Genomic DNA, 26,735 nt, shown 5'->3' with positions numbered 1-26,735 from the left:
GTCTGCTATAGAACATAGAACATAGAACATAGAACAATACAGCACAGAACAGGCCCTTCGGCCCACGATGTTGTGCCGAACTTCTATCCTAGATTAAGCACCCATCCATGTACCTATCCAAATGCCGCTTAAAGGTCGCCAATGAATCTGACTCTACCACTCCCACGGGCAGCGCATTCCATGCCCCCACCACTCTCTGGGTGAAGAACTCTCTGGATAGAACTTTCTATCTTGCAATGTCCCTTTTTAATAAGACCATAAGGCCTAGGAGTGAAAGTAAGGCCATTCGGCCCATCGAGTCCACTCTGCCATTCAATCATGGCTGATGGGCATTTCAAGCCACTTACCTGCACTCTCCCTGTAGCCCTTAACTCCTTGCGAAATTAAGAAGTTATCAATCTCTGCCTTGAAGACATTTAACATCACGGCCCCCACTGCATTCCGTGGCAATGAATTCCACAGGCCGACTGCTCTGACTGAAGAAATGTCTCCTCATTTCCGGTTAAACTGACCCCCTCTAATTCTAAGGCTGTGCCCACGGGTCCTAGTATCCCCACCTAACAGGAAGAAATTCGCAGCCTCCACCCTTTCTAATCCATCTTGTACGTTTCTATTAGATCTCCCCTCAACCTTCTAAACTCCTCAGCTGTTCTTTGTATATTAGGCCTACCATTCCAGGGATCATTCACGTGAAACTCCACTGGACACCCTCCAGTGCCAGTATGTCCTTCCTGAGGTGTGAGGCCCAAAACTGGGTATAATATTCTGAATGGGGCCTAACTAGAGCTCTATCAAGTCTCAGTAGCGCATCACTGCTTTTACATTCCAACCCTCTTGACATAAATGACAACATTACATTCACTTTCTCAATCACGGACTCAATATGCAAGTCAACCTTTAGAGAATCCTGGACTAGTACTCCCAGATCCCTTTGTACTTTGGCTTTATGAATTTTCTCACCATTTAGAAAATAGTCCATGCCTGTATTCTTTTTTCCAAAGTGTAAGACCTTACATTTTCTCAGATGAAGTTTCATCAGCCATTTCCTGGACCACTCTCCTATACTGTCTAAATCTTTCTGCAGCCTCCCCACCTTCTCAGTGCTATCTGCCTGTCCACCTAACTTTCTATCATCGGTGAACTTCGCCAGAATGCCTCCAGTCCTTTCATCCGAATCATTAATGTAGAAAGTGAACAGCTGCGGCCCCAACACTGAACCCTGCGGGACACCATTTGTCACTAGCTGCCATTCCAATAAAGAATCTTTTATCCCAATTCTCTGCCTTCTGTCAGATAGCCAAGCCTCAATCCATGCCAGTAGCTCACCTCGAACACCATGGGCTCTCACCTTACTCAGCAGCCTCCTGTAAGGCACCTTATCAAAGGTCTTTTGGAAGTCTAGGTAGATAACATCTAGCCTATGAATGACACCAAAGATGTCATTCATTCCTTGTCATTGTCGTTGGGTGTCTGTCTGGGTCTCTAGTTTGGATCAGTATTGGTCCTTGGCTATCTTAATGGCTCTGCAAAGGTCACACTTGGATTCCTTATATTTGTGTAGGTCTCCTGATCTGAAGGTCTCATACCTGGTGTTTAACAGGTTCTGTATGTCCTGATTCATCCAGGGTTTCCTGTTGAGGAACATCCGGATTGACTTCCTCGGTATGCAGTCCTTCACATGCTTGTCGATAAAGTCTGTGACGGTGGTGGCATACCCATCCAAGGTACCTGCGGACTGTTTGAACATGGCCCAATCAGCTGATTCCAGACAGCACTGGAGTTGATCCTCTGCCTTCTCCGACCAGCACTGGACCTGTATCTGCGAGGGGGTCTCCTGCTTGAGCTTTTGCCTGTAAGCCGCGAGAAGAAACACGGTATTGTGGTCGGAGTTCCCGAAATGAGGGCGGGGGATGGAGCAGTGGCACCTTTCACAGTGGTATGGCAGTTGTCTAAAATGTTCAGAACCCTGGTGGGGCAGGTAATGTTCTGGTGGTACTTGGGAAACACCTTCCTTAGGTCACATCGAATACAGGGAGAACTAACCATTTGGACACAGAACTAGCTCGAAAGTAGAAAACAGAGGGTGGTGGATGGTTGCTTTTGAGACTGGAGGCCTGCAACCAGTGTTGTGCTATAAGGATTGGTGCTTGGTCCACTCCTTTTTGTCATTTATATAAGTGATTTGGATATGAACGTAGGAGTTATGGTTAGTAAGCTTGCAGATGACACCAAAAAATTGGAGTTGTTCTGGATAGTGAAGAAAGTTACCTCAGAGTACAACAGGATCTTGATCAAATAGGGTGATGGGCTGAGGAGTGGCAGAAAAAGTTTAATTATTAATTTTTAATTGTGAGGTTCCGCATTTTGGAAAGGCAAATGAGGCCTGGACTTGTACACTTAGTGGTAAGGTCCTGGGAGTGTTGCTGAATGAAGAGACCTTGAAGTGCAGGTTCTTAATTCCTTGAAAGTACAGTCATAGGTAGATAGGACAGTGCAAAAGGCATTTAGTGTGCTAGCCTTCATTGGTCAGCCAACAAGTCTCGGAGATGTGAGGTCATGTTGCAGCTGTAAAGGACATTGGTTAGGCCACTTTTAGAATACTGCATTCAGTTCTGTTATGTTATAGGAAGGATGTTGTGAAACTTGAAAGAGATCATAAAAGATTTTACAAGGATGCTGCCAGGATTGGTTGATCAAATAATTCAATATATAAAATGGCAATTTGCATGCACATATAAAATGTATGGGCTGAATTTTACCAAAAATTAGCTAAGTGTCAATTTTGGGATGTTCCACAAACCGAATCTTTCAGTGTGTTATCTCATGTATTTATTCACTGCTCATCTCATTATGGGCCAAATGCTGGCAAATGAGACTAGGTTTATTTTGCATGTCTTGTTGACACGGATATGTTGGACCCTTTGCTTCCGTGCTGTACACCTCTATGATTGTATATCACATTAGTCATGGAGAGAGCGGCGGGAGCTGGGTGGAAGTTCAGACGGAGCGCAAAGCCGGTCGGGAAGGTAAGTGATTGTTATTAGAGTGGGTGTGTTCTAAACCCCAGGTCCTACAAAGTAGGGTCTCCCTCCCTCCCTCCTCCTCTAACCTTAATTAAGAGTCCACAGACTTGCCATAGGAAGAGGGTCTAAGGAAGTTTAGATCAAAGAGTGAGGCTTCAGCTCAGGAATCTTGATAAGGAGGTTGAGTAAGAGATTACGCCACAGTTGAAGAGGGTGAAGACATGACTGCTCAGCTGGTTCAGTGCGCTACGTGTTTGATGTGGCAGGTCAACGACTCTGGTGTGTCTGGCTCGTATATGTGTGGAAAGTGTGCGCACATTCAGCAACTGACCGAGCATATTGCAGCACTGACGAAAGAACTCGAAGACCTTAGGCTCATCCGAGAGAACGAGATCTTTCTGGACAAGACCTTCAGTGATGTTATTACACCAATCATGCCAGAAGAGAGCAGAAGAGAGCAGACGATGAGGAAGGCAGAGAGGAGACAGGTGCAAGAGACGCCGGGAGAAGTACCTGTCAGGAACAAGTTGAAGCTTTTGGAAACAGTAGAGTCTGATGACACTGCCAGTTCGCAAGGCGGCCATGTTTGTCAATCAAAAGTTGCCGCAGAAGCAGAGCGGAAGAGTCGGACATCGCACAGAGCCGTGGTAAAAGGGGACTCCATCGTGAGAGGAACTGACCGGGGTTTTTGTGGCAGCAGACGGGATTTAAGGATGGTGTGTTGCCTTCCTGGTGCTAGAGTGAAAGACATCACAGACAGAGTGCAGGAAATCCTCAAGGACGAGGGTGAAGAGCCCGAGGTGGTGGTACACGTCGGCACAAATGATGTCGGGAAGAAGAGGATGAACATACTACAGCGAGACTTCGGAGAACTAGGAAGAAGGCTAAAAAGCAGGACGTCCAAGGTGGTTATCTCCAGTTTGCTTCCAGTTCCTCGGGCTAGTTTGGCCAGAAACCGGGAGATAATGGACTTGAACGTGTGGTTGGGGAACTGGTGCAGGAAGCAAGGATTCAAGTTCTTGGATCACTGGGGTATATTTTATGGTAACCATAAATTCTACAAGAGAGACGGCTTGCACCTTAATAGATCAGGGATCAGCATTCTGGCAGGCAGGTTTTCTGCTGCAACACCGCTACATTTAAACTAAGTAGCGGGGGGGAGGGGACAAGCTGGATGTTTAAAAAGGAAATTGAAGGGGTAGTTAGAACAAGAGAAGTCAAGAAGGACAACTGTATCAAGGAGGCAGAAAACTGGAAAAGGCATCATGCTGTAAAGTTGAGTGAAATAAGGGTTGAGGGGAAGGGTGAGAGCAGTAACAAATTAAAAATTCTATATATGAATGCACGAAGCATTAGACACAAGGTGGATGAGCTTGAGGCTCTTTTGGAAATTGGCAGATACAATATTGTGGGGATAACTGAGACGTGGCTTCATGGGGACAGGGCCTGGGAAATGAATATTCAAGGCTACACGTGCTATCGTAAGGACAGACTGACAGGCAGAGGGGGTGGGGTGGCCTTGTTGGTAAGGGAGGATATTTAGTCCCTTGCACGGGGGGACCTAGAGTCAGGGGATGTAGAGTCAGTGTGGATAGAGCTTCGAAACACTAAGGGTAAAAAGACCCTCATGGGAGTCATCTACAGGCCCCCAAACAGTAGTCTGGATGTCGGATGTAAGTTGAATCAGGAGCTGAAATTGGCTTGTCGCAAAGATGTTACTACAGTTGTTATGGGGGATTTTAACATGCAGGTAGACTGGGAGAATCAGGATGGTATCGGGCCTCAAGAAAGAGACTTTGTGGAGTGCCTCAGAGATGGATTTTTAGAGCAGCTGGTGCTGGAGCCGACCAGGGATAAGGCGATTCTGGATCTGGTATTGTGTAACGAACCAGGATTGGTCAGTGACCTCGAAGTGAAGGAGCCATTGGGAAGTAGTGACCATAATACAATAAGCTTCAATCTGCAATTTGAGAGGGAGTGGGTACAATCGGAAGTGACAATATTTCAGTTGAATAAAGGGAAATATGGAGCTTTGAGGGAGCAACTGGCCAAAGTTCAATGGTGCAATACCTTAACAGGGAAGACCGTGGAGGAACAATGGCGGATATTTCTGTGTATAATGCAGAAGTTGCAGGATCAGTTCATTCCTAAAAGGAAGAAAGATTCCAGGAGGAGACATGGGCGGCCGTGGCTGACGAGGGAAGTAAAGAAACATATAAAGTTAAAAGAGAAAAAGTATAACTTAGCGAAGATAAGTGGGAAAACTGAGGACTGGGAAGCTTTTAAAGAACAACAGAGGATTAGTAAGAAAGAAATACGCAGAGAAAAAATGAGGTATGAAGGTAAACTGGCCAAGAATATAAAGGATGATAGTAAAAGCTTTTTTAGATATGTCCAAGGCAAAAAAATGGTTAGGACAAAAATTGGGCCCTTGAAGACAGAAACAGGGGAATATATTACTGGGAACAAAGAAATGGCAGAGGAATTAAATGGGTACTTCAGATCTGTGTTCACTGGGGAAGACACAAGCAATCTCCCTGAGGTAACAGTGGCTGAAGGACCTGAACTTAAGGGAATTTATATTTGCCAGGATTTGGTGTTGGAGAGACTGTTAGGTCTGAAGGTTGATAAGTCTCCGGGACCTGATGGCCTGCATCCCAGGGTACTGAAGGAGGTGGCTCGGGAAATCGTGGATGCGCTGGTGATTATTTTCCAGAGTTCAATAGAATCGGGGTCAGTTCTTGAGGATTGGAGGGCGGCTAATGTTGTGCCACTTTTTAAGAAGGGTGGGCGGGAGAAAGCAGGAAATTATAGACCAGTTAGTCTGACCTCAGTGGTGGGAAAGATGCTGGAGTCTATTATAAAGGATGAAATTACGGCACATCTGGATAATAGTAACAGGATAGGACAGAGTCAGCATGGATTTATGAAGGGGAAATCATGCTTGACTAATCTTCTTGAATTTTTTGAGGATGTAACTCGGAAGATGGACGAGGGAGATCCAGTGGATGTAGTGTACCTGGACTTTCAGAAAGCTTTTGATAAAGTCCCACACAAGAGGTTAGTGAGTAAAATTAGGGCGCACGGTATTGGGGGCAAAGTACTAGATTGGATAGAGAATTGGTTGGCTAATAGGAAACAAAGGGTAGTGATTAACGGCTCCATTTCGGAATGGCAGGCAGTGACCAGTGGGGTACCGCAGGGATCCGTGCTGGGACCGCAGCTTTTTACAATATATGTAAATGATATAGAAGATGGTATCAGCAATAACATTAGCAAATTTGCTGATGATACAAAGCTGGGTGGTAGGGTGAAATGTGATGAGGATGTTAGGAGATTACAGGGTGACCTGGACAAGTTAGGTGAGTGGGCAGATGCATGGCAGATGCACTTTAATGTGGATAAATGGATGCTTATCCACTTTGGTGGCAAGAACAGGAAGGCAGATTACTACCTCAATGGTATCAAATTAGGTAAAGGGGCTGTTCAGAGAGATCTGGGTGTTCTTGTCCACCAGTCAATGAAGGCAAGCATGCAGGTACAGCAGGTCGTGAAGAAGGCTAATAGCATGCTGGCCTTCATAACAAGAGGAATTGAGTATAGAAGCAAAGAGGTGCTTCTGCAGCTGTACAGGGCCCTGGTGAGACCACACCTGGAGTACTGTGTACAGTTCTGGTCTCCAAATTTGAGGAAAGACATTCTGGCTATTGAGGGAGTGCAGCGTAGGTTCACGAGGTCAATTCCTGGAATGGCAGGATTGCCTTACACGGAAAGACTGAAGCGACTGGGCTTGTATACCCTTGAGTTTAGAAGACTGAGAGGGGATCTGATTGAAACGTATAGGATTATGAAAGGATTGGACACTCTGGCAGGAGGAAACATATTTCCGCTGATGGGGGAGTGTCGAACCAGAGGACACAACTTAAAAATACGGGGTAGACCATTTAGGACAGAGATGAGGAGAAACTACTTCACCCAGAGAGTGGTGGCTGTGTGGAATGCTCTGCCCCAGAGGGCAGTGGAGGCCCAGTCTCTGGATTCATTTAAGAAAGAATTGGATAGAGCTCTTAAAGATAGTGGAGTCAAGGGTTATGGAGATAAGGCTGGAACAGGATACTGATTGGGAATGATCAGCCATGATCATATTGAATGGCGGTGCAGGCTCGAAGGGCTGAATGGCCTACTCCTGCATCTATTGTCTATTGTCTATTGATATTAAGTGGCTGATGTTTTGCTAGCATAACTTTACAACAAATCTATATGGAATCTTAGTTGGAAGTACCATCTTTCAGATGAGAGATTAATCTAGTTTGCCACCTGTTCGTTCAGGTGGATATAAAAGATCCCATGGCATTTATTTTGAGAAACAGCGAAGAATATCCTATAACATGGACTATGTTTCCCTCAATTACCATGACAATAAATTACTATTTGTGTGAATTATCCTACATCACAACTAATTGCAATTGCAATTATAAATCCATATAGCTCACATACATTTTATTCTTTAAAACACAGGAAATGAATAGATAATAATAATGCATATTTCCTTTATGACAATGCACATACATATTAGCACCTTTGTATTTATATAAATGGTCATTGTAATTTCTAGAGCTCACTGCTTACACGTGTAGCATTTCTGACAAAAAAAAATGATTACACCTTACCTGTAGTCTGAGTCAACCATCTTGAAGCTGTCCAATATTTGGGGCACTTCATAGTCAACTAATGTCATTAGTTGCCCATCCCCGACACCATCACGATAAACAACAATACGGCTAGGCAGTACATGATTCACTTCAAGCCATTTACTTAAAGCACCTATAAAATAACATATTAATCATCAAACGACATAATCAAGTTCAGACTCTTACTAACACAAGTAAAACATTTAAATAAAGCTAGAGTTACACAGTATGGAAACAGACCCATTGGTCCAACTCATTCATCCCATCCCATTTCCCTGCATTTGGCCCTTATGCCTCTAAACCTTTCCTATCCATGTAGCTGTCCAAATATGGGGTGAGTTGAAATTACCAGTTGTTTGAATCTTGTGAGATCTAGTTCTTGTCCTGTGTTTCAGTACCACTGAACTTCCTTAACAGTGAGATTGTGTAGAGGTTCCAACTCTGACTAGGAATTAAACAAGAACTTTGCGAAACGAATCACTGCTTTTCCATCTGTTTTAATTAGTTTAGATTAGATTAGATTCCCTACAGTGTGGAAGCAGGCCCTTTGGCCCAACATGTCCACACTGACCCTCCAAAGAGTCCACCCAGACTCATTTCACTCTGACTAATGCACCTAACACTATGGGCAATTTAGCATGGCCAATTCACCTGACCTGCACATCTTTGGACTGTGGCTGTTGATCACTGCATGTCAGGATCTGGTTAAATTATTTTCACTATCAGTACATGACCTGCATAGCTGTTTTCAGACATCTTAATTGCAGCATTTTTGTTCAGCTTTAGGATCACCTGATGAGCAGTCACACAAGATTCTGATGGCACCCTTCATCTCCACAACCGTACCAGAGCAGATCATTCTGAATTGCTTCCACTTGGGGAAGATCACTATCTTGTGCTGTTCATGTGGATACTCTTCTGGAGTAGGAAGTGGAAATGCCAAATGGCTTGTGCAACTGTCTGTATCTCTTGAATGGCATCCAGAATGTAATTTGGAAACTGAAACTTTCATCCAGCTTCATTTACCATGAAACACAAAAACAGATGCAAAAACTTCTTAAGGTGTGGAGAAAGGAAAAAAAACCAAAGTCAAACACGAAACCATTGCAGGAAAATTAATATTTGGATACAGAGAAATGCAGAGAAGCTATAAATTAGTATTTTGTGCCTACCTTCACAAAGGAAGACACAAGAGCTGTCCCTGAAATAATTAAGATCAAAGGAACTAGTGAGAGTGTGGAACTAACATAAATTAGTATTATTAGAAAAATAGCATGGTAGAAGGTTGACAAATCCCTGGGACCCGAGGACCTTAAGTGTTGAAAGAGCTAGTTACTGAGATAATGTATCGGTGATTATCTTTGAAAATTTTCTTAATTCTGCAAAGCTGCATGCAGACTGGAAAATTGCAATTGTAGCTCCATTGTTTAAGAAAGGATGAAGAAGGAGAACAGGGAACTACTGACCTAGAGTCATAGAGTCCTAGAGATGTACAGCATGGAAACAGACCCTACGGTCCAACCCGTCCATGCCGACCAGCAATCCCAACCCAATCTAGTCCCACCTGCCAGCACCTGTCCCATGTCCCTCCAAACCCTTCCTATTCATATACCCATCCAAATGCCTCTTAAATGTTGAAATTGTATCAGCCTCCACCACTTCCTCTGGCAGCTCATTCCATATATGTACCACCCTCTGTGTTAAAACGTTGCCCCGTCTGTCTCTTTTATATCTTTCCCCTCTCACCCTAAACCTATGCCCTCCCGTTCTGGACTCCCCACCCCAGTGAAAAGACTTTGCCTATTTACCCTATCCATTCTCCTCATAATTTTATAAACCTCTATAAGGTCACCCCTCAGCCTCCGACGCTCCAGGGAAAACAGCCCCAGCCTGTTCAGCCTCTTCCTATAGCTCAAATCCTCCAACCCTGGCAACATCCTTGTACATCTTTTCTGAACCCTTTCAAGTTTCACAACATCTTTCCAATAGGAAGGAGACCAGAATTGCATGTAATATTCCAACAGTGGCCTAACCAATGTCCTGTACAGCCGCAACCTGACCTCCCAACTCCTGTACTCAATACTCTGACCAATAAAGGAAAGCATACCAAACGCCTTCTTCACTATCTTATCGACTTATGACTCCACTTTCAAGGAGCTATGAACCCGCACTCCAAGTTCTCTTTCTTCAGAAACACTCCCTAGGAACTTACCATTAAGTGTATAAGTAAGATTTGCTTTCCCAAAATGCAGCACCTTGCATTTATCTGAATTAAACTCCATCTGTCACTTCTCAGCCCATTGGCCCATCTGGTCAAGATCCTGTTGTAATCTGAGGTAACTCTCTTCGCTGTCCACTACACCGTCAATTTTGGTGTCATCTGAAAACTTACTAACTGTACCTCTTATGCTCGCAAATTTACATGCTATGTAAATGACAAAAAGTAGAAGACCCAGCACCAATCCTTGTGGCACTTCACTGGTCACAGGCCTCCAGTCTGAAAAACAACCCTCCACCACCACCCTCTGTCTTCTATCTTTGAGCCAGTTCTGTATCCAAATGGCTAGTTCTCCCTGTATTCCATGAGATCTAACCTTGCTAATCAGTGTCCCATGGGTAACCTTGTCGAACGCCTTACTGAAGTCCATATAGATCACACCTGCAGAACATAGAATGATACAGCGCAAAACAGGCCCTTTGGCCCTCGATGTTGCGCCAACCTGTGAACTAATCTAAGTTCATCCCCCCACATCATCCCATCATCATCCATGTGCTTATCCAAGGATTGTTTAAATCTCCCTAATGTGGATGAGTTAACTACATTGGCAGGCAGGGCATTCTACTCCCTTACCACTCTCTGAGTAAAGAACCTGCCTCTGACATTTATCTTAAATCTATCACCCCTCAATCTATAGCTATGCCCCCTTGTACAAGATGATGTCATCATCCTAGGAAAAAGACTTTTACTGTCTACCCTATCTGATCCTCTGATCATCTTGTACGTCTCTATCAAATCGCTCTTAGCCTCCTTCCAATGAGAACAGACCCAAGTTTCTTAGTCTTTCCTCATAAGACCTTCCCTCCAGGCCAGGCAACATCCTGGTAAATTTCCTCTGCACCTTTTCCAATGTTTTCACATCCTTCTTGTAATGGGGTGACCAGAACTGTACACAATGTTCCAAGCGCAGCCACAGTCTTGCAGCATGACATTATGGCTCCGAAACTCAACCCCTCTACCAATAAAATCAAACACACCATATGCCTTTATGACAGCACTATCAACCTGGGTGGTTAGCTTGACATTAGCAGGAAACAGGGAAACTATTAAAATCTACTATTCATGAATGTGATAATTAGATATTTAGAAAATAATTGGTCAGAATCAACATGGATTTCTGAAGGGGAAATCATGTTGGTCAAAAACAAATTGCTGGTGAAATTCAGCAGGTCAGGCAGCATCTGTTTGAAGAAAGCAGAGTTTGGTGACTTTTCAGAAAGTCAAAATGTTAACACTGCTTTTTTCACAGGTGCTGCCAAGCCTGCTGAGTTTCAGGTCTCCAGCATCTGCAGTTCTCTTTTATTCATGTTTACAAATCTGATAGAAGTTTTGGGGATATTACTAATAGAGTCAATGGGAAATCAGTGTATGTGATTTATTTGGACTTTACAAAGGCTTTTGATGAAATTCCACACAAGAAATTAGTAAACAAAATTAAAGTGAGTGGGATTGAGGGTATACTAGTAAGGAATAAGGATTGGTTAATAGGCAGAAAGGAGACTCTAGGGGGAAAAAAAAGATGAACAGTAGGATACTATATAGATCAGTGCTTGGGCCCCAGCTATTCACAATCCATATCAGTGATTTGGATGTGGGGTTGAAAAATGTGGTGCTGTAAAAACACAGCAGGCCAGGCAGCATCCGAGGAGCAGGAGAATCGATGTTTTGGGCATAAGCCCTTATTTAGGAATGAGGCTGGTGTGCCAAGCGGGCTGAGATAAAAGGTAGGGGGGGGAGGAAATTTGGGGGAGGGACGCTGGGAATACGATAGGTGGAAGGAGGTGAGGGTGATAGGCCGGAGAGGGGGTGGGGAAGAAGATTGCAGGTCAAGAGGGCGGTGCTGAATCCGAGGGTTGGGACTGAGATAAGGTGGAGGGAGGGGAAATGAGGAAGCTGGAGAAATCTACATTCATCCCGTGTGGTTGGAGGGTTCCTAGGTGGAAGATGAGGCGCTCTTCCTCCAGGCGTCGTGTGGCCAGGGTCTGGCGATGGAGGAGGCCAAGGACCTGCATGTCATTGGTGGAGTGGGAGGGGGAGCTATAGTGTTCAGCCACGGGGTGGTTGGGTTGGTTGGTGTGGGTGTTCCCTGAAATATTCCGCAAATAGGCGGCCTGTCTCCCCAATGTAGAGGAGTGTAGAACAGCAAAGGTCCTTTGCAGGTCTGGGAGAGTGTTGTCTTGAGCGGGGGCAGGGCTGACTGCAGGGAGTGTACGTGGCCGTGCATGGCTTGAAGCGTGGAGTGGAGGATCCGGAGGGAGGTCTGTTTTTGGAGGCTTCGGATTTGTAGCAGGTACAGGTTGTCCTGGTTGAGTCCAAATTGCGGCAGGTTCAGGTTGTCCTGAGGGGTTCAATTGTAATATTTCCAATAAGAGCATTTAAGGAAAATGGAGAACAGATTTTTCTTATGGGGCAGCATGGTGGCTCCGTGGTTAGCATTGCTGCCTCAAAGCACCAGGTTTGATTCCAGCCTCGGGCGACCTTCTGTGTGGAGTTTGCACATTCTCCCTGTGTCTGCGTGGGTTTCCTCCGGGTACTCCAGTTTCCTCCCACAGTCCAAAGATGTGCAGGTCAGTGAATTGGCCATGCTAAACTGCCCATAGTGTTAGGTGCATTAGTCAGAGGGAAATGGGACTGGGTGGGTTACTCTTCAGAGGGTCGGTGTGGACCTGTTGGACCGAAGGGCCTGTTTCCACACTGTAGGGAATCTAATCTAATCAGATATAATGTTGTCAGTTTCTGAAATCATAGAACTTAATGTTGACAGCTTGAGGCTGTGGAGTGCCTAAGTGGAAAATGAAGTGTTGCTCCATTGGAACATTGCAGTATGTCCAGACAGAAATGCTAGCATGAGACAAGGAGGCTTTTTGAAATGAGAGGTCATTCCTATGGCATGAACAGTCATGTTCTGCAAACTGGACACTCAATCTATATTTGATCACAAGAATATAAAGGAGACCACATTGCTGGAACCATATCTAGGCAAGGCCAGGTAAAGATTTTCCCTAAAAGGGAACCAGATGGATTTTTATGACAATCGACAGTGGTGAGGCAGTTTTCCAGAGTTTTATTGAAATCAAATTGCACCACTTGCCATGGTGAAATTTCAACCCATTGTTATAGACCAAACCAAAACACTCAATATATCAAGGAGATAGCCTCGCCCATAGCTTTTATGTTATTTAAAAGCAAATGTAAGGTGCTCTATTTCAGGGGTGATTCGACTGATCAAGCTACCAGGCTGTAAGTAAAACACACTTGTTATTCTTACACCAGTTAAAATACAAACAAAAAAAATTAGCGTAGCTTTAACACTGTCAGTTTTTTAAAATATATTTTTATTGGAAAAAATAGATTGTTTAATATTACAAATACAAAGCAATACAATTCAAACAGTACAAAAAAAACTGAAAAAACCAAACCCACCCTCACATACAAATGTATAAACATATATAGAAAAATATAGAATAAAACAAAAACTAGCTATTTAACTAAACATAGCCTCTGATTTCTCAACATTAATCTTGTACCCTGAAAAAGCACCAAACACACAGATGCATTGTTCAGGTGAGGCACTGACACTGCTGGATTTGACAAACAAAATGTGGACATCATTCACATACTACAAAATATTATGTCATTTTGACCTCACTTCTGGAGCTAATAATATTGGGATCCCCACGAATGGCCTCCGCCAATGGTTCAATCACCAACATAAAAAGTAGTGGTGAAAGGGGACAGCCCTTAAAAATGTTAAAATCACTTGATTGTACCCCACTGGTGATGACCGCCGCGAGAGAGTCACTGTCGAGAACCTTTACCCATCTTATAAAGACTTCGCCTAAACCAAACTGCTCCAGAGTATAGAAAAGTTTTGGCCACTCAACTCGGTCAAATGCATCTAGAGAAATCACCAATCTCTCTATTAACTGTTGTTGACATGCTTGACTTGAACTACATTAAGCAGCTTCCTAACATTATTGGAGGATCTGCGGCCCTTAATGAAGCCCATCTGATCATCTTTAACAATAGAAGGTCTCCAACCTTAATGTGAGAGTCTTAGAGAGGATTTTAAAGTCCACATTTAAGAGTGAAATGGGGTTGAACGAAGCACAATCCTCCAGGACCTTCCTTTTTTTAAGAATAAGTGAAATATTGGCCTCTCTCAGAGATGAAGGGAGACAATCATGACTGTATGAATCATTAAACATATTGAGCATCAGGCCTGACAGTATGCTTATAAATTTCTTATAGAATTCGCTGGGAACTCTGTCAGAACTGGGCACCTTTCCACTCTGATGCTGCCTCACAGCTTCCTGCACTTCTTTGCTCTAATAAGGGGGCATTGAGAAAGGACTCTTGTTCAGGGGGGTCACGCCCGGGAAATTTAGATTCTTAAAAAAAATTCCATTTCCTCACCTCACCTCTCCTCACAACCCTCAGATTGGTATAACTTAAAAATCTCTGGAATGCCACATTAATCTTTTTAGAGTCACTGTTAGGTTCACAGACCATTCCATAATTGCCATAATGACTTGTGGGGCACTCCTTTTCCTAGCGAGATATGCTAAGTATTTTCCTGGCCTGTCACCATGCTCATATAACCTTTGCTTTGCAAAAGCAAGCTCCTTCTTTGCCATCTACATGAGCATGGAATTCAATGCAGCCCACAGCGCCGTAATCCTTTGTAGTTTGACCAATGAGGGTCGGTCAAAGTAAGCCTTCTCGGCTGCCTTCAACCATGCTTCGAGGAGACATTGTTGTTTACCCTTCTGCCGCTTCCTACTGGCGGAATAGGAAATAATTAACCCTCTGGCATAGGCATTGGCAGTTTCCCAAAGGACGGATGGACTACCAACTGAGCCTGAGTTAAACGTCTAGGAACGCCCGAAATTCCCTCCAGAAATACTCCACAAACTTATCCTCGAGGATAAAGGGTTCCATTCGCCAGTGCCTCGAACCCACTGTTACGTCCTTAATCTTAACCAATTGGTACATTGGAGCATGGTCGGAGATGATAATATTACGAATCGTACAAGATGCCACCAAGTCCAGGGTTGCCACAGGGGTCAGAAAAAAAAATTAATCCTGGTGTGACATCTGTGCGGATTGGAAATAAAATGTAAAATCTCTGCCTGTAAGGTGGAGACACTTCCAGGCATCCACCAACCCTAACTCCACACACAGATCCACTAATTGTTTAGTTTGTACAGAGGGACCTGTCTACTGTGGGATCCATGAGACAATTAAAATCTCCCCTATAATGATGTGGCAGGACTCAAGACTTATCAGTTTAGAAAATGCATCTACCAAAAATTTAAGGGGATGAGCTGGAGGGCAATAAACATTTAAAATATCATATCCGTCACCATTTATCAAAGTTTTAAGAATTACAAATCTCCCATGTGTGTCTTTAACACACTCTAGTAACTTAAATGGGAGATTTTTCCTAACCAATATAGCCACTCCCCTACTTCTGGTATTATTGATGAAAAATAAACTTGGTCAAAGCCATTCTGCTGTAATTTCAAATGCTCCTTGTCATCCAAGTGTGTCTCCTGTAACAAAGAAATATCCACCTTCTCCTTTCTAATACTCAAGAGTACTGTCTTCCTCTTAATTGGTGAGTGACTTTCTTTGATATTCAAGGTACACCATTTAATCAAGTTATTAGCCATAACCTTCTGCAATAACATTTAAATTCCAAAGAGGAGGAACTGGAACCACAAATCGCTGAGCCTTAGTGTCACATGATCCACCGAACATCAAAACTGCATAAACCAAGACCACTACTGTTAACAAACCTACAAAACTATTAAAAATTAAAAACAAAAACCAAAAAAAAAGCCAACATATAAAGTGTCAACGGCACTGAACTCACCCCCTGCTCGGAGGGAGCAACCATTCATTCCAAACTGCCCATAAGTAGGCATCTAACCATCCCACTCACCTTCACTTCTCCCCGCTACAGCCATACCGCAAACACAAGCAAAAAAGAAAGTAAACACACCATAGAATACCATAGAAAGTAAACACACCATGAATAAAACAAAGTTTTTAAAGAAACAAAAGGGTAAATACCCCATACATCCTTTGGTATATCTTAACTTAGAAATTGAAAATACACATTTCAATCACTGCCAAACATAGTTTAAACCAAATTATTATCAATAGAAAAAAAAAGGAAGCTCCAACCAGACTTCCTCTGTTTCTTTTACAAAATGACAAAGACATACCCAAACAACACTACTATTTATACATACTGTTCAGATTAGGTTAATTTGTCCACAAAGTCTCTTGTCTTCTCCGATGTGTCAAAGAGATGTATGGATCCATCTAAGGTGATTCAAGGCACCACTGGATACTTCAGAGAGTACTGAATCCCAAAGCTTCCTCAGTCTTCTCTTGAATCCCCAACTCTATCAAATTTTAACTATTACTCATCAACTGTTCCAAAATAGCAGCATCTCAAACAGACCCTTTCTAAAAGACAAATTCGGCAAAACAGATTGGCCAATTCCTCCAGGCCAGCAGAAGGAACACTGACAGAATGAATCTGGCAGAAGAGAGAGAACTCAAGCTTCGTTGCAGCAGAGAGACAGCTGTATCTAGCATCTTCAACTCCAAAAAAACCCCACGTGAACAACTGAAAGCAAAACTAAAACCCTGGGTTTGAGAGAACCCGACTCTACCCACCATGATTCTTTTGTCTAATTTTTAAAAATATATATTTAATGCTTTCTGTTGACGTCTACACCTCAACACCAGGTTTACAACACCCTTTCCAAGAGAAACAGGACAGAACAAATCTCTCTTAAAGGAATATATCATCACACCATGTCCCCAGAACACTGGCCTGGGTTACTGAACTATGAGGTGAAAGTGATGACTGCAGATGCTGAAGGTTAGAGTCAAGAGTATGGTGCTGGAAAAGCACAGCACGTCAGGCAGCATCCGAAGAGCAAGAGAATTGATTTTTCAGCCAAGAACCTTTAATCAGGAATGAGGCTGTGAGCTGAGGGAGTGGTAGATAAATTGGGAGGGGGTTGAGACTGGGGGGGGAAGGTAGCTCAAAGTGCAATAGATAGATGGGGGTGGAGGTAATGGTGATAGATCAGAGAGGAGGGTGGAGCGGATAGGTGCGAAGCAGGCTGGACAAGTAGGACAGGTCGTGAGGGTGATGCTGAGTAGGAAGTTTGGAACTGGGATTAGGTGGGGGGGGTGGTGGAAATTCCACTATATGTATATCCTTTACCAACCAAAATTTACAGCCTTCAATTTTATGAGACTAAATATGTTAAAAGGTATAAAAATCAGTACCTTTCATGCAAACTTTTAAACAATCAGCTACCTCCGCACTGGAAGACTGGAAGATACAGCGAGACAACCATCTGCAGAAAACCATCCATTCAGTCAATCAAATGTAATACTTTTATTTCAAATTCTCTCTTATGAACCATTCTGATTAACCCATACAAGATTGATTCAACAATAGGAAAACAGGATAAAAGCAATTTTAAATGGCTGGACTTTGAATCAATGTTCACATATCAGATAGAGTGAATTGGGAATTAACTCGTCACTGGCACAAAAAAATCAAATGCCAAATTACATGTTCAAATCAAGTAATGTCATTTTGGATTAAGAATTGCTCATACTAAAAATCAATTCTGTCTCTTGCATCACACTGAATGACAGTGGAAATGTACAGGAAATACAGAAATAGGACAATCCTCATCGCAAATCGTTCAGATATTTGCTACTAATTCCCTATCAACAATGTATTGCCAGTTTTCTCTACATGTTGTCAACATTTCAGCAATAAGATACTGTAGGATAGCAAGTATAGAAGGCTTCAACTAAACCAATTCACTCTTTTATTCTCAAGTCTCAAATATCAAAAATATTCCTAAATATAAATCATAAGTTGTTAAGTCATCCTTCTACTAACTTAATACTGCATTTAATTGAAACACATTACCTGGGAATGGTCAGCTAGCCAAGCTGAGCAGTTCCTTTGTTGTTTTCATCCTGCCTCCTGGCAAGAGGTTGCTTGTGTGCTGTTATTCTCCAGAAGTGCACTGCAGATCCTTCATCATGCTTTGTTTTATCCCTGATCCTCTTAGTCGTCTTCCAAATAAGGACATCTACGTCATGTTGCTAAGCACCAGATCCTCCAACTAAGTAGCAGGATTGCATTCCCTTTCCTATTTGGCCTGGGTAGCAGCCACTGTGTTTGTGACTGTTACCATGCTCATATTTTGACACTCATTCAACTTGAGTAACTCACAGTTTCTCCATTCAAGTTTTAACCAGTTCCAGCCCTGGTCAATATCATTAATCTTTAAGGGTTAACTGGACATGACAATTAGCAATTGAAATAAAAAGGAAAAAGTAAATGAAAGACAGGCCAGATTCAGAATAATGGCCTGTTTTGCTTCGGAGGAAGATGCCTAACTTTTAGGGACTGTCTGCTTGTGTGGTCTAAATGGGGCCACCTGGACTTGTTTTCAACTGATTTTGAGGGATGGAAAAGTACTGAAGTTATTATGAAACGGGGATTCAGCATGTAATCTTAGATTGAGAATAGAATAAATATCAGGAACTCTGCCTCACTCATTGAACTTTTCACCATCAGGCTGGGATTTGAGAGTCTGGTGCCATGGAATCTGAGACAGAGCTCCGACTGCCACCACCGCCATTGTCTCTGATAGGTAGAAGGTGATATTAGACTTGTTTGTTTGTACAAATATATGTATATTATGAGGTTTAAGCTAATACATTCACTCATGAGTTTGCATATGTCTTGTCTTGAGTATATACTATGCAGATTAAAGTAATAAATTTGTTTTACATTGAAGTGCTTGTCTTCTTGTAAACATTTTGATCAGACCTTAAAGAACCAGACACTTTCAGCCTAACAGAGTGAAGCATCTCACAGCAACAGCACTGCAGCTGACTGAAGGAGAAATGACCCAGGCTGCTGGCACTTGGAAGCCTGATATAAGTGGGCAGGACCAGGCAGGAGACACTGGATGCAATGGCCCTCACTGCACAGAAGCTACAACAATGCTATGAGTCATGCAACCATCTGTCTGTTCCCCTGGGCAGACTGATGGCTGCCATGGGGAGCTAGGTCCAGTACCTTCAGGGGCTGCCAGGGAGATGCACACATCTCGACTCCCATGCCCTACCCATTCATCCATAGGACTAAAGCGGTTGAGAACTGTGACCCTAATCCAGATGACCCCTCCTCACAAGAGAATGGTGCCAAAAGGCTGACAGAGGTGGAGCCACAGAGAGGTCATTCGGTGGTTTCCATAGAAGACACTGTAGAAGTGCCTGGAAACTCCATGTCCACCCAGCCTGTCCACCTCTGATCTTTGAAAGTCCAAGCAAAGGACGGCCAACTTGCACTCAGCAAGAAGATCCTCAGGGCCAACAAGCTTGACAGTCAAGCAGTCGCCTGCCACTCCATCCGTGGAACCAGTAAGCACACTAAAATGTAGCTGGGGGGAGAGAAGGAACAGAGAACATACAACATAGAACATTCCAGCACAATTCAGGCACTTTGGCCCTTGATGTTGCGCTGATCTGTGAACCAATCTGAAGCTGATTCAGTATAAACTATCCCATTTTCATCCATATGTTTATCTAATGACCATTTAAATGCCCTTAAAGTTGGCGAGTCTACTACTGTTGCAGGAAGGGCATTCCATGCCGCTACTACTCTCTGAGTAAATAAATTACCTCTGATATCTGTCCTATATCTATCACCCCTCAATTTAAATCCATGTTTCCTTGTGCTGGCCATCTCCTTCTGAGGAAAAAGGCTATCACTGTCCACCCTATCTAACCCTTTCATTATCTTATGTGTCATAATTAAAGTCACCTCTCAACCCTCTTCTAACGAAAACACCTCAAGTCCCAAAGCCTTTCCCCATAAGACCTTACTCCATACAAGGCAACATCCTAGTAAATTTCCTCTGAATCCTTTCCAAAGCTTCCACATCCTTCTGAGAAATTGGTGACCACAACTGCATGCAATACTCCAAGCGCAGCTGCATCAGAGTATTGTACAGCTGCAACATGACCTCATGGTTCCAAAACTCAATCCCCCAACCAGTAAAGGCCAATACACCAGATGCCTTTTGATCAACCCTGTCAACCTGGGTGGCAATCTTCAGGGATTTATACACATGGACACCAAGACCTCTCTACTTATATACATTACCAAGAATTTTACCATTAGCCCAGTAATCTTCGTTCCTGTTGTTCCTTCCAAAGTGAATCACCTTGCACTTTTCTGCTTTAAACTCCTTTTGCCACCTCTCAGCCCAGCTCTGCAGTTTATCTACGTCCCTCTGTAATCTGCAATATCCTTCAGCACTATCCACAACTCCACCAACCTTCGTGTCATCTGCAAATTTACTAACCCACCCTTCTATGCTCTCATTCAGGTCATTTATAAAAATGACAAACAGCAGCATCCCCAGAACAGATCCTTGCCACTAGTAACTGAACTCCAGGATGAACACTTCTCATCAACCAACATCTTCTGTCTTCTTTCAGCTAGCCAATTTCTGATCCAAAACATGACATCACCCTCTATCCCATGCCTCAGTATTTTGTGCAATAGCCTACCATGGGGAAGCTTATCAAATGCCTTACTGAAATCCATATACACCATAGTATCATTCACCTGTTTGGTCATCTCCTCAAAGAACTCATTAAAGTTTGCGAGGCATGACCTATCCTTCACAAAACCGTGTTTACTATCCCTAATCAACCTATTCCTTTCTGGATGATTATAAATCCTAACTCTTCTAACCTTTTCCAACACGTTACCCACAACCAAAGTAAGGCTCACTGGTCTATAATTACCAGGGTTGTCTCTACTCCCCTTCTCTAATGGGGGCAACATTTGCTATCCTCCAGTCATCTGGTACTATTCCTGTAGACAATGATGATATAAAGATCAAAGCCAAAGGCTCTGCAATCTCCTTCCTGGTTTCACAGAGAATCCTAGGATAAATCCCATCTGGCCCAGGAGACTTATCTATTTTCACACTTTCCAGAATTGCTAACACCTCCTCTTTGTGAACCTCAACCCCATCTAGTTCACTAGCCTGTACCTCAGTATTCTCCATGACATTTTTTCCCATTGCGAATAGTGATGAAAAATATTCATTTAGTGCTGCTCCTACCTCCTCTGACTCCATACACAACTTTCCACTACTGTCCTCGATTGGCCCTAATCTTACTCTAGTCATTCTTTTATTCCTGACATACCTATAGAAAGTTATGGTTTTCCTTGATCCTCACTGCCAATGATTTCTCATGTCCTCTCCCGGCTCTTCTTAGCTCTCTTTAGGTCTTTCCTGGCTAACTTGTAACTCTCAAGTGCCTTAACTGAGCCTTCACATCTCATCCTTACATAGGCATTCTTCTTCCTCTTAATGTGAGATTCAACTTCTTGAATAAACCACTGCTCCCTCGCTCAACCACTTCCTCTCTGCCGAACAGATACAAACTTATCAAGAACATGCAGTAGCTGTTCCTTGAACAAATTCCACATTTCAATTGTGCCCATCCCCTGCAGTTTCCATCTCAATCTTATATATCCTAAATCCTGCCCAGTGGCATCATAATTGCCTTTTCCCCAGCCATAACTCTTACCCTGCTGTATATACCTATCTCTTTCCATTGCTAAAGTAAACATAACCGGATTGTGGTCACTATCAACAAAGTACTCACCTACCTCCAAATCTAACACCTGGCCTGGTTCATTACCCAGTACCAAATCCAAAGTGGCCTCACCCCTTGGTGGCCTGTCTACATACTGTGCCAGGAAACCTTCCTGCACACATTGGACAAAAAACTGGTCCATCTAAAGTAATTGAACAAAATATTTCCAGTCAATATTTGAAAAGTTAAAGACCTCATACCAACTACCCTGTTACTAATGCTCCTAACCAGAATCATCTTGGCTATCCTTTCCTCCATATCTCTGGAACTATTTGGAGGTCTGTAGAAAACTCACAACAGGGTGACCTCTCCTTTCCGGTTTCTAACCTCAGCCCATACTACCGCAAAAGATCTATCTTCCAGCATCCTTTCTGCCACCGTAATACTGTCCTTGACTAACAATGCCACAACTCCCCCTTTTACCACCTTCCCTGTTCTTACTGAACAGAAGAGAATAAATTGAGGGCACATTGTGGCACACGTGATAAATGCATAAATGTTCCTGACGTTAGGATTCATGTGGTTGAGTCTTTGTTGGTGCTAAACATATTATCACACCATTAGGCAGCATTTTGTGGCCACAGATGAGGCTCCGTGGTTGGAGATCAGCGCTGGCAGCCTACACGCCATCTGGAAGCCAGGAAAACAATGCAAATGCAAAGAATTGGGTCACGCTTACATCTTGTCCCTCCTCATTCAACATCTCCAATGGTCGGTTTCTCTGTGCACAAAGATCAGCTATCAGAGTTGTCCAGTTGTGGCTGTGCTAGGGGCTGCAACACACACACAGGATCAATACTGCAGGATGGCCAGAGAGCAGGCAACCTCTGTGCTATATATTGTATAAGACTGTGGAGAACGTTCTTTCCTTTTAGAAGACCTGTGATCAGTTTTGCTGCAGCCCTCTCCCTCACAGGATGAGTCACTCCTGCACACACTCTGAGTGTGTTCATAGCCATTTTCTTCCAAACTGAGCATTTTGATTTCCAACATGATAGAAAGTGACAGTGAGTGATCTGCCAATAGCTTCCAGGCTCAGCCTGAGGGTATTAGTGAGCCCCCAAATATCCATATCCATCCCGATTGGCTCATCCTACTTACTGCACACACTTCACACTTACCCATGTTCCTACCCAACAGCTGCTGATATAAGAAGTGACTGTGTCTGATGTGATCATTCATTGCCTTTCCCAGAAGTTCTGACAAACTGTGGGAATAGATATACCAAATGGATTGTAAAGATTCAAGAAGGCAGCTCACCACACCTTCTCCAAGTCAATTAGGAATGGGTGAAAATATTGGTTTCATCACTGACCATTTATATTACATGAATAAACAAACGAGGATAAGTAATCTGAAAGTTGCTTTGTAAATGCAATACTTAATGAAGCAGAATTCTGAACAGAGTTAAAACAGAACTTACTTTGTGACTGTACTGTTGATGCTTGCAACAAATCCAACGTATATCCCTTTTCTCAGGGTGTCAAAGTTAATGTCAATGCCAATTACCATCAAAGATTTTAACTGCAAAATAATGTTTAATTTATGTAATTACCACAAAACCCTCATGATTCAAATGTATAGACATTAATAATCAGACTACATTTAGGAAAAATATTTTAAAAGCTGTGTGTAAAATGGGCAGTAAGCTTGATTATATATGAGTTTACTTCCTCTACAAGTCTTGAATCACAGGGTCTTTCGTACATCTAGGAGTGCAACTGAAACATAAGATGGGGTTGCAAGCAAGCAGAGGTTCTCAATAGACAGTAGATGACACCTAATCATTTGGTCCTTGTAATAGATGCCAGTGATTTGGTCATAAATTTCTTTCACAACTCATATAATGGCATTACATGCTCCAATTCACAAAATGAAAATGGAATCAGCAATCCAAAAAGACACACATGTAGTACGGTGGAAAAATAGAAAATAGGAGCAGGAAGTTTACCCAGTGAACTTACTCCACCATTGAATATAATCATAGCGATCCAGCTCAATGCCATAACCCTGTTCTCTCCTTATATATAAAAAACATTGAAAAGAGAAGTAGGAGGAGGCTATTCAATATTATCATGCCTTATCATCATGTTCCTAATTTTCTTCCACATTCTTTGATCCCATTAGCCCCAAGTGCTATATCCAACTCCTTCTTGAAATCATGTAATATATTGACCTTGAAGAAGTGAAGACTGCAGACACTGGAGATCAGAGTCAAAGAGTGTGGCACTAGAAAAGCACAGCCAGTCAGGCAGCATCTGAAGAGCAGAAAAGTTGACATTTTGAGCATAAGTTCTTCATCAGAAATGAGCTGGTGGCTTAAGGGGGCTGAGAGATAAATGGGAGGGGGGTGGGGTGAGGGGGAAGGTAGCTGAAAATGTGATAGGTAGATGAAGATGGAGGTGAAGGTGATAGGTCAGAGAGGAGGGTGGAGTGAATAGGTAGGAAGGTAGATGGACAGGTAGGAAGTTCAAAAGGGTGGTGCTGAGTTGGAAAGTTGGATCTGAGATAAGATAGGGGGAGGGAAAATGAGGAAACTGGTGAAATCCACATTGATCCCATGTGGTTGGAGGGTCCCAAGGCGGAAGATGAGGCTGTCTTCCTCCAGGCATCGGGTGGCTAGAGTTTGGTAGAGAAGGAGGCTCAGGACTTGCATGTCCTTGGTGGAGTGGGAGGGGGAATTAAAGTGTTTGGGCATAGGGCAGTGGAGTTAATTAGTGCATGTGTCCCAGAGATGTTCCCTGAAACATTCCGCAAATTGGCATCCTGTCTCCCAATGTAGAGAAGACTACATCGAGAGCAACGGACACAGTAGATGATGTGTGTGTAAGTACAGGTAAATCTCTGTCGGATGTGGAAGGATCCTTTGGGGCCTTGGATGGAAGTGAGGGGACAGGCATGGATGCAGATTTTGCACTTTTTGCTGTGGCAGGGGAAGGTTCTGGGAGCTCCTGGAAAGGGCGGATTGGTGGGGGTGTGGACCTAGCAAGGGAGTCACAGAGGGAACGATCTCTCGGGAATGCAGATAGGGGTGGGAGGGGAGATGTATTGCTGATGGTGAGGTCTGTTTGTAGGTGGTGGAAAAGGCAGAGGATGATGCGATGTATCTGGAGGTTGTTGGGGTGGAAGGTGAGAACCGGGAGGTTCTGTCCTTGCTGGAATTGGATGGGAAATGGAGGAGTGCACTGGAGGGCATCATCGACCACATGGGAAGGGAAATTGCAGTATTTAATGAAGGACACCATCTGAGATGTTCTGTGGTGGAAGGGGTCCTCCTGGGAGCAGATGCAGCAGTGATGGTGGAATTGGGAATACGGGATCAGGTTTTCAGAGGAGGCAGGGTGGGAGGAGATGTAGTCCAGGCTGTTGTGGGAGTGGATGGGTTTGAAGTAGATGTCCATGTTGAGTCAGTCACCAGAAATGGAGATGGAGAGGTCCAGGAAGGGGAAGGAGTTGATCAAAATGGTCCAGGAGAACTTGAGGTCAGGGTGGAAGGTGTTCGTGAACTTTACGAATTGTTCAACCTCTTGTCCATGGATGTCCATGGTGAAAATGAGGCATTGGGGGCCAGGGAGACGAACGTCATGCAGGAAGTGGAGGGTTTGGGTGGTGTCTCAAACATGTGGGGAGATCCTGGACCAAAGGGGACCGGACGGTGTCAAGGTATGCAGAGATAAACTCGATGAGGCAGGAGCAGGCCAAGACGATTGGTTGTCCGGGGCAGTCAGGTTTGTGAATTTTGAGGAGGTAGAACTGGATGGTGCGGGTTCCTGGACTATGAGGATGTTAGTGGGAGATCCCCTGAGGCGATGAGGTTGTGGATGGTATATGAGATGATGTTTGGTGATGGGAGCTGGAGTTGTGGTCAAGGGGGCAGTAGAGGAAGTGCCCGCAAATTGGTGCCTGGCTTCAGCGGTGTAGAGGCTGGTGTACCAAACTACCACTGCATGTCACCCTCACCCCACCCCCGCCCCCCTCTCCCATCCAGTCTGCTGTTTTGATGGTGAGTTTGGGGTTGGAGGTGAGAGAGTGGAGGGCTGCACTTTGCAAAGGTGAGAGGTTGGAGTGGGTGAGGATGGTGAACAGTTGACTAACACCCGCTCCCTCCCACTCCATCAAGGACATGGAGGTCTTGGGCCTCCTCCAACACCAAATACTGGCCACCAGATGCCTGGAGGACGAATGCCTCATCTTCCACCTTGGGACCCTCCAACCACATGGGAACAATGTGGATTTCACCAGTTTCCTCATTTCCCGTCCCCCCACCTTATCCCAGATCCAAACCTTCATCCCTTCAACTTGGCACCGTCCTCTTGAACTGTCCGACCTATCTATCTTCCTTCCCACCTATCTGCCACACTCTCCTCTCTGACCTATCACCTTTACCCCCACCATCATCCACCTATCACATTCCTAGCTACCTTCCCCCAGCCCCACCTTCCTCCCATTTAGCTCTTAGCACTCTTGAGCCACCCCCTCATTCCTGATGAAGGGCTTAAGCTTGAAACGTTGACTCTTTTGCTTCTTGGATGCTGCCTGAATGGCTGTGCTTTTCCAGCACAACACTTTTTGAATATATCGGCTCTGACTGCTTTCTATGGTAGCAAGTTCCACATGTTCACTACTCTCCGGGCAAAGAAGTTTGTCATCTCAGTCCTAAATTCTTTATGCCATATCTTTAGATTGTGACCCTTGGTTCTGGACTACCTCTCCAACAGGAATATCCTTTGTGCATCAATGCTGTCCTGTTAAAGTTTTGTAGGTATCTTTGAGACCCTGGCCTCATTCTTGTGAACTGCAGCAAATATAATCCCAGCCAATTCAATCACTCTTCATTTATCATCCCAGATCTTAATCTGGTAACATTTGCTGCATTCACTCTTTAAGAACATCCTTCCTCAGGTAAGGAGACCAAAACTGTACACAATGTTTCAGGTGTGGTCTCATCAAGGCCATGTATAATTGCAGCACAAAACCCCTGATCCTATATTTGAATCC

The 26,735-nt window shown here is 43.7% G+C and overlaps 1 protein-coding gene across 1 annotated transcript in view; it reads right to left on the bottom strand.

Annotated features, from left to right (window-relative positions):
- Window positions 1–26,735, bottom strand: part of LOC140481513 (piwi-like protein 4) — a 153,707-nt gene that overhangs the window by 18,794 nt on the left and 108,178 nt on the right. Inside the window, exons 13-16 of the mRNA XM_072577831.1 lie at window positions 23,161–23,261; window positions 17,310–17,380; window positions 7,694–7,847; window positions 1,587–1,850 (exon numbers count right to left, since the gene is read on the bottom strand). Of these exons, the coding sequence (XP_072433932.1) occupies window positions 1,587–1,850; window positions 7,694–7,847; window positions 17,310–17,380; window positions 23,161–23,261 (590 nt within the window). The remainder of the gene's footprint in view (window positions 1–1,586; window positions 1,851–7,693; window positions 7,848–17,309; window positions 17,381–23,160; window positions 23,262–26,735) is intronic.

Source organism: Chiloscyllium punctatum, chromosome 9, assembly GCF_047496795.1.
Source record: "Chiloscyllium punctatum isolate Juve2018m chromosome 9, sChiPun1.3, whole genome shotgun sequence".
NCBI classification, from domain to species: domain Eukaryota; kingdom Metazoa; phylum Chordata; class Chondrichthyes; order Orectolobiformes; family Hemiscylliidae; genus Chiloscyllium; species Chiloscyllium punctatum.
Note: the sequence above shows the minus strand (reverse complement) of the source record. Positions and strands in the feature narration are given on the sequence as shown.